The sequence below is a fragment of the Trachurus trachurus genome, assembly GCF_905171665.1.
Source record: "Trachurus trachurus genome assembly, chromosome: 19".
Taxonomy (NCBI): domain Eukaryota; kingdom Metazoa; phylum Chordata; class Actinopteri; order Carangiformes; family Carangidae; genus Trachurus; species Trachurus trachurus.
This window is the reverse complement of record NC_139913.1, coordinates 371,669-380,568: the sequence shown is the minus strand read 5'-3', so window position 1 is coordinate 380,568 and position 8,900 is coordinate 371,669. Positions and strand designations below refer to the sequence as shown.

Genomic DNA, 8,900 nt, shown 5'->3' with positions numbered 1-8,900 from the left:
TCCTAATTCTTCCTTTATCACTCTGAATTAGTAGCTTTAATGCATTAATTTACAATGAATAAGCGATAATAAGGAGTTAATATCAGGAAAAATCTTAATTCATGGTGTAATAGAGGGAGAATAAGTCTATGTAGAATAAGGTGTTAATACGGGTTTAATAATTACTAAAAAGGAGCTAGTAAGCTACTTATATGCACATTAATAAGCACCTAGTTAATGGTAAATATATGTTCCCTAATCTAAAGTGTTACCCTAATATTGTATAATATTAATAGCTTTGACAAACATGTAATCATTCGTAGCCTATTAAAAACTAGCTGACGTTAGCTAGTTCTACTGTAGCCTCCTGCTCCTTTGACTCCATTTTTCATGTGAAACCAGGAATCACACACTGCTCATCACTGTTGTCTACGACTCTGACAGGTTCACTAGTTGATGAGTTGCTGTACAGACCTGTGTCTCTGACCTGGTGGTGTTTTCTATACCTCCTCCTCCTCCTCCTCCTGCTCCTCCTCCTCCTGGGCCTACAGATGTGACAGATGTGACAGATGTGCAGCTTTGGCTCCTCCAGATGTGACAGATGTGACAGATGTGCAGCAGCTGTGTCTGGACTGGTCGGTGCTGTGTGTCAGTAGAGCTGCAGCTGCAGTCATGGAGGTACTGACTCCTTCTTCTTCTTCCATAGACTTTGCAATAGAGAGGATCTGGAATATTAAACATCATCATAAAATACACATCCTGGCCAAGTTTCATGAAATAAGCCTTTAAAACTGACTGAAATATAGGGATTAAAAAAATAAATTAAAGAAAAAAGCTAAATGTAGGTACACGTTTGGGCCCGAAGGTGCAGCGAGGGTTAGGCAAGCAGAGCTGGAGACCCCCACCCTACAACCAGATAATCACTAATTCAATGTGTGATTAAGTTGTTTAATAAACTAAATAAAGACACAACTTTGTGATAGTGTGCTGCCTGTCAGAGTCTCTCTCCTGCATCTTGCTGCATCTTCAGCTTTACTGCACTGGAGACATTAATAAATAGAGCAAAATTGCATCAAAAGACTTGAGAACTATGTTAAATGGTTAAAGGTGTACAGAAATGGCCGTTTGTCCTGTTTGTCGCGCCCGTCGCGCCGAGTTGTCACAAGCTGCAACACGAGTTTACCCGAGTAAGTAAAATTAATTTGATTGGTCGTTATCGAGCGGGCGGGATATTCAAAGCTTGGGGCGAGCCCGAGCTCCGTGTGTGTGTGCGTGTCTCAGACGTTTGAATGACGGATGACGGATCCAATATCAGTGGCTGGTGAATCGTGTACAGGCTGACGTATAATCCGTGCGCCTGCATTATCCAATGCGGAAAAAAAAATACACACTTTCAGCCCGGATTTACTCAAAAATAGAATTTTGCACAAAGTTTGTCCTACAACATCTGATAGATGAGTTATTACACTAATTTTATGACCCAGAGTGGGCTCAAATTCAATTTTCTTTTCTGTACACCTTTAACTGTAAATGAGTAAAGTGAATAAATGAAGTGTTAGCAGCCCAGGCTAAGAGCAGTGAGACAGAGCAGGGTTTATGGGAGCTAACGTTAGCTAACTCAAACCCTGACCCAGAGGAGCCGGTAAAAGCTGCTCCACACTTCACCTCAACTCTCACTGCTCACACACGTTGATTACTGCCAGTCTACACCAGAAACCATCCATTTGTTGCTTTACTTGTTCTTGTTTTGCCTTTGTTCACTGAGCTAACACGCTGCTAACGGCTAGCTGCTAACTCATAACTGCTAGAGGCTAACGGCTAGCTGCTAACCGCTAGCTGCTAACTGCTAGAGGCTAACGGCTAGCCGCTAGCTGCTAACTGCTAGAGGCTAACGGCTAGCCGCTAGCTGCTAACTGCTAGAGGCTAACGGCTAGCCGCTAGCTGCTAACAGTCAGAGACTTGAAGAGTTGTTGAAGTAGGTTAACAACAAGCACCGTTTCAATATAAATATCGGTTTATCTTCGGTAACACATGAACTGACCTGAGAACAGTGAACTCTGAGTCGACCGCAGCTTGTCTGAGCGCGCTTCTCTGTTGCTGTGGTAACCAAGCTCCTCTGTTGCTATGGTAACCAGCTACAGGCAGTCGCCCGTCAGAAATCCCAAAACAAGCTATGGTCCCAAAGACGGTTTCTCACTTGACTTTCCCCCAGTAGCACATTTATTTTTTCACTGTTTATATTTTCAAATGTTTTGGTTGAATGTACAAAACTTTATTGAGAAGAAAACTGGACATTCAGTAGGCTACATCTGCATGAAAAGGACATTTATCTTTACTTTGAAAACAAATATAAATAAATATAATGCTATATATTTGTTATAAATAAATAAATATATACATAAGGTGATATCAGTCAAACCAAAGTTGAGTGACTTTGAGATGTAACAAAACAGACATATCTCAAAAAAATAAAGATTTATTGAAAAGAATAATTGATTGATTGATTGATTGATTGATTGATTGATTGATTGATTGATTGATTGATTGATTGATTGATTGATTGATTGATTGAATTTATTTATTTAAAACAGGGACAATGCACAAAAAAAACATTAATCTTGTAAAACAAGAAGAGATGCTTTGAGCCAGGTTATAGCAACAATTGCTAATTTCCGCCTGTAGTCCCTGGGCAGGTAAAGTGCTAAACAGATACAATATTAAGATTAATTGAAATAAGACATAATAACCATAATATTTAAAAAATTGACAGAATGCACTAATAAAAGCAGGGAAACAAGAGCGCCAAATCATAAAATAAAATCATAAATTAGCAAAGAATAATTACAAAGCCTCAGCTCATTTTTTCAAAATGGCACTTATCTGCTTTGGCAAATTAACTCTTCATAGCAGAAATATATATATATATATATATATATATATATATATATATATATATATATATATATATATATATATATATATATATATATATATATATATATATATTATATTATTATTATAATAAAAAAATATTATTCTAATACAAATGTATATATATATATGTATATATATATATATGTATGTATTTATTTTTTTTATTTCTGCTCTATTATCATTGTTGTCAATCACAACCTCACATAGACACAGAGCAATTAGAGACATTTTTTTTTACTTTCCTCTGAGTGTAGAGACACCTGTGTGTTTAACTGACTGAAACAAACACACAAACTCTCTGATGATTTGACAGAAGGTTCATTTTTTATTAATTTCACGTCATCACAGGTAGGGGGAGGGGCTCTGTGACGTCATCACAGGTAGGGGGAGGGGCTCTGTGACGTCATCACAGGTAGGGGGAGGGGTCGCTGCGGTCACACATCTGGACGTGGAGGTGCGAGGTGATGCCGGGGTAGACGCTCTGCATGGGCAGCATGGTGCCGATGCGCTGGCCCTTCCTCACCGAGCCCGAGGTCCGGTCCGGCCGCACGTAGAACAGCTTGAAGCACAGACCTGGCGGGAAACAGAGAGCGTCAGTGACATCACGGCCGACGCCATCGCTGACGTCATCGCTGACAGGGTTTTGAACTACAGGTATCTGGAGCTTTACCCTCGATCAGGAGCTTTTATTTAAAGGAACATTGTGTAAGAATTCCTCCACTCAATGGTATTTTTCATGTTGCATTCATGTGAAATGGGGCAGACGGCAGACGGACATAAACAAGCCTCTATGTAAACAAGTCGAGGCAAAACAATACACGTGACAACATGTTGTCATGGCGATGTGGTATTGTTTTACCGTCTTTCTCTGGACTTCTGTGACTAAAATGACATCTGGTTTGTTACACTGCAAACACTCTAAATCTTACCAAGAATATTTGTCTCATTTCGAGTCAAAACAAACCTCATTCTACTTAAAATAAGACTCATCACATAAAAAGCAGCTTGTTTTTAGACACTTTTTACTTCTTTCAAGCAGATTTTCAATTGAAAATTTGTTTGAAACAAGTGAAAATGATCTAAAAACAAGTAGATTTTAGGTGTTGAGTCTTATTTTAAGTGGAAAGAGATTAGTTTTCCACACACAGAGAGGACTGCCCCTTTATGCCGTTCTCTCTCCTCATTGGATAAAGGTTGTAGGATACAAGGAAAGTTTTCTCCTGGGCTCAGAGCAGAGCAGAGTGACTGACAGACCCGTGTTTCAGACCAAACACTCTATAGAAGTGATTGCTGTCGGAAGATACAACTATTTAAGACTTATATTAACACAAAAATATCGCTTACTTCTGCTTCAAATAAAGGTTAAATAAAGTAGATAGAATAAATCGTCATGGCGTGCCGGCGGTGACCCACCCTCTCCACGCAGGTTGATGCCGCTGTCGATGGCGGCCTTCTCCGGCTTGTTGTAGACGAGCAGGCGGCCGTTCAGAGTCACGTCGAACGGAGCGAAGACGTCGGCGCCGTCCTGACACACGATGTCCAGGCCCTCGTGAGACCGCCGCGTCTCCCCCCTCCTGAAACACACACAGTCACACAGTCAGAACCAATCCTGGCCAGGGGGCGGAGCTAAACACCTGAAACCACCTGGTCAGTGCAGAGTTAACCCTGCACTGCAAAAACTCTAAATCTTTCTAAGAATATTTGTCTTGTTTCTTGTCAAAATGTCTCATTTCTAGTCAAAACTAAACTTTCCACTTAAAATAAGACTCATCACCTAAAAATGAACCTGTTTTTAGATCATTTTCACTTCTTTCAAACTCATTTTCACTTGAAATAAGTAGAAAAATCTGCCAGTGAAAGCAAGTTTGTAATAAGAAAGAAAAACTTGATCAACTATCAGATTTTTCTACTTATTTCAAGTGAAAATCTGCTTGAAAGAAGTAAAAAGTGTCTAAATTAGAATTAGAAAGAATTAGAAAAAACTTTATTGTCCCGCCAAGGCAGGAAATTCATCTTTGGTGTCAACTTATAGACAAAACAGTCAGAACACAAACGCTTGCCAGCAAGGCTTACACATGAGACAAAACAAAATCAACAGCGGTCACATCACGTACAGATAGTAAAAATAAAAATAAAATAAAATAAAATAAAATAAAATAAAATAAAATAAAAGTAAAAGTCCTTCACTGTGTCTTGTTTATTATGCAGATGGCATTGGGGATAAAGGAGCCCTTGTAGATCTTTTTCTTTGCTAGGGGAACTCTATAGCGCCGCCCTGAGGGAAGTTGTTCAAATTCACTGTGTAGGGCTGAGTCTCATCTCTAATTATTGACAGGGCTTTCCTTTGTACAGCGGTGTTATAGCAAGCTGCTTTTAATGTGATGAGTCTTATTTTAAGTAGAATGAGATTGTTTCTGACTAGAAATAAGACAAATATTCTTGGTAAGATGTAGAGTTTTTGCAGTGTGAACTCTCCTCCTCTGTGTCTCTAACCCTCCTCTCCTCCATGTGTTTCATCTGTTTCCAACAATGAAGCCGGTGAGAAATGAATCCATGGAGCGGTGGATAAAGTTATTGATCATCTACCATGTTACCATGGTGATATCTGTGTAGTCTTATCTGTCCAGAGATTAGCAGTCGGAGGCTCTGATCTTACCAGGTTGGTTTTCAGCCAAGAGACGCTCCGTTCTCCCTGCAACTAGTTACAAGACACTGGTTTAACCAACTAGAGACAAGGGAGTTAAGGTGGAAATACTACAGAGTTAAGGTGGAAATACTACCACGCTATGAGATAATAACACAACGTTACCACACAGAGTTGTTTTAGAGGGAAATTCATGTAAAACCACTGATGCACGTTGCCTTCAGGGACAGTTTTTCATCAACAGTCTCTGTATTTCCCTCTAAAACAACTCTGTGTGGTAACGTTGTGTTATTATCTCATAGCGTGGTGAATGTGCAGGTCACAACTTGTCCACCAGAGCGTTGTGGAGTTGTTGGATTGTGTATTTGATGAGTTTGATGATGAGGGAAACCAAGAAATCCCATAATGAGCCTCCGTAGCGTAGCTCTGAGCAGCTCACGGCTCTGCTCCACCGTTCTAAAAACAGCTTGCACCGACAATTAAAGGTAACGAACCTACTGCTATGACTATAGGGATTATGGCGATGGGCCAATTTGACTAAATGTTGAACTATCCCTTTAAAGAGTCTGTGGTTCCGGTGTGGGACTTAGATCTTAGACGAGTCTCTCTGCTGCATGTTGGCTCATCAACACTACGTTTCCCATGATGCACCTCAACAGTCCAGTGGTTGCTAGGTTACCTCCCGGCGCCGTAGTGACCGTGTCCCCACGAGTCGGACGTCCTCCTCCGGTTGGTCGGGTTCCCACTGCAGAGCTGCCCGAACCGCACAGCCTCACACACACACAGCACGGCTACACACACACACACACACACACACACACACACACACACACACACACACACACACACACACACACACACACACACACACACACACACAATATATATATATTTATTATGCTGTACTGAAATTGTCCAATAAATAACAAATATATTTGTCAGAACAGAAGTTTGACTCAGTGTGAATATGTTTTAAGCAGTTCCTGTAGCCAGAGAATAATGAACTCTTTTCACCTAAATTCCACTGTTTAATCTCACAAATGTACGAAAGAGGAAAGAAACTTTCGTTAAAACAGATTTGAAACGATCGGTTACATGTTAAAGGTTCATGGTTAAAATCAGGTGGCGGCGAGCAGCATTAGGCCCCGCCCACCAGCGCTCAGCTCACATACGATTGGACGCTGAAGTTCCTATTAAAATTAATAATTGTGTCTAATAATAATACTGATCAGTAATCAATGTTATTGTGAAAATCTTATTTTGGTGCCTGTGAAGACAAAAGAAGTTATTTTGGTTCTTCATTAGTTCATCAGTAACTACTGTAATGTTTGTGTACCTTACACAAACAGAGTAACTAATGATTCAGTACTCATTACCTACTCATTTTGATGTCTCACTTTACCTTAAGGTACAAAAAGGGTAACTAATGATTAAGTAATAGTTAGTTCCTCAGTAATTTGATTAGGAGTTACTGAATAACTCACCATTAACTAATAGTGAGTTCCTCATTCATTCCAAATGTGTTTCATAGTAAATAACTACTCTAAATGTTGTGCACCTCAAACAACTTTACTGTGAACCACGGTTTGATCAGTATACAGTACTACACAGCCCCATGATACATTCATTTAGCTACCAAACATGTGACAAACATCATATTTATTTCAAAGGCAACATGGATGGTCATATTGATGTGTATGTGGTCTGAAATTAATGAATAAAATCTTCTCAAGAATCCTGCTGTCTGTGATTTTTTTAAGGAACTACTAATGTAAAGATGAAGATGAAGAAATGAAAAACCACTCATTATGTGTCACTTTAGGTCATAAAGGTTAACTACTGGACATTTTATTGAGTAATGATTCTGTACTGATGAAGTAACTAGTTCGCTAATCATCAAGTTGTGATTCACTTTCTATGAAATGTGATCATGAGTTAATGAAGAACTGATCATTAATAGTTCCTCATTAGTTCCTCAGTAACTCCTCTGTAATCTGATCAGGGGTTCCTGAAGAACTGACCATTAACTAATAGTTAGTTAATCAGTAGTTTCTCATTAACTACTCTAATGTTGTGTACCTTAGTGTTAAGTGTTACCAATACAAAAATATTGCTTACTTCTGCTTTAAATATACAGAGACAATGCACATTAATAAACTAATTATATTATAAAATTATAAATAAATATAATAAACAAGTTGGTGACTGCAGCACTACAATCATTAAAATGCATTAAAAAACAAACATAACAGAGTACTATGCAGTACTATGCCTACTTATGAATCTAATGTAAAACCTGCGGCCGTCTTGATCTCTGAGGTTGTCATTGCCGGCGCCTGCATGACGTCAGAGTAGGGCTGGGCGATACGGTGATACGGTGATATTAGATGGTGAAGAATTAGAGTGTGTAGACGATCTGCCAAAGTGCAGAGATCGTAGGATCGTCTGGGGCTCATTCTATAATATATATATATATTCTATAAACTATAGTTCTATGCTGCAAAGCGCAAACAAAGGACATTTACAAAGTTTGCTAAAAGAGAAAACAACAGTTACTTTAGTTTGTATTTTTATTTGACCCTTTTCAATCAGCTATTTAGTGTTTTGATACTTAAAATCCTGTTAAAATGACTGTGTTGAATAAAACAAACAGTAATGTCTTCATTGATATTTTACTTTCATGTTTATTGAAAGCTACGTTTCATGTTGCAAGAGTCCACTTTATCAGAGTGTTGTTATTTACCTTTTACTATGTTTACGTTGTTTGCACATGTTGGCAAAACTGCAACTATTTAAATCTGTTCAGAAAGGTTCTTTGGCCTAAATTGTCTGTTTTTCTTTTTTCGATTTAAGATCGTGATGAAATCGAAATCGTGACTTCATGTTTAAAAAATCGTGATATGATATTTTTGCCGTATGGCCCACCGCTACGTCAGAGCAAGTCGGGATCAAGTCGACACAAGACACAAATCTAACCGGCGTGCGTTGTGCGCTGGTTGCCGGCGATCGATTCTGCACTGGCCTGGCTCATCTCGAACGCCTACACCTACCTGAACTCTGAGCTGCAGCTGCTGAACAAACATCAGCGTTGTTGAACGTCACCCAGCTGTTGAACGTCACCCAGCTGTTGAACGTCACCCAGCTGTTGGACAGATGTGAAACACACACACAGAGTGAGTCTCTCACCGAGCAGAACGAGGACTCGCCTCATCTTCGTCGTCGTCGTCTGATGATGATGATGATGGTCAGTGAAGATGAAGAGGATGAAGAGTGGCGTGCTGCGTTCAGGCTCCACAGGTTTTATAGAGCGAGGTGTCGACACCGTGGAGAGTCCACACTCTGT

General features: G+C 39.5%; 1 protein-coding gene across 1 annotated transcript; it reads right to left on the bottom strand.

The window, feature by feature from the left end:
* Positions 1-3,215: 3,215 nt before the first annotated feature.
* LOC311002995 (leukocyte cell-derived chemotaxin-2-like) lies at positions 3,216-8,900 on the bottom strand. Its single transcript, XM_083994629.1, has 4 exons — positions 8,744-8,900; positions 6,237-6,348; positions 4,327-4,487; positions 3,216-3,486 (listed from the first exon to the last, which is right to left on the bottom strand). The coding sequence occupies exons 1-4, from the start codon at positions 8,766-8,768 to the stop codon at positions 3,320-3,322; spliced, it is 465 nt and encodes a 154-aa protein (XP_083850755.1). The 5' UTR covers positions 8,769-8,900; the 3' UTR covers positions 3,216-3,319.

Bases quoted from the DNA above. Each gene is read 5' to 3' on its own strand.
- LOC311002995 (XM_083994629.1), bottom strand. From the start codon at position 8,768: ATGAGGCGAGTCCTCGTTCTGCTCG. The intron at 6,349-8,743 runs GTGAGAGACTCA...GTGTGTGTGTAG, and splicing joins GCGAGTCCTCGTTCTGCTCG to CCGTGCTGTGTGTGTGTGAG. The intron at 3,487-4,326 runs GTGGGTCACCGC...GTTTCCCGCCAG, and splicing joins CATCAACCTGCGTGGAGAGG to GTCTGTGCTTCAAGCTGTTC.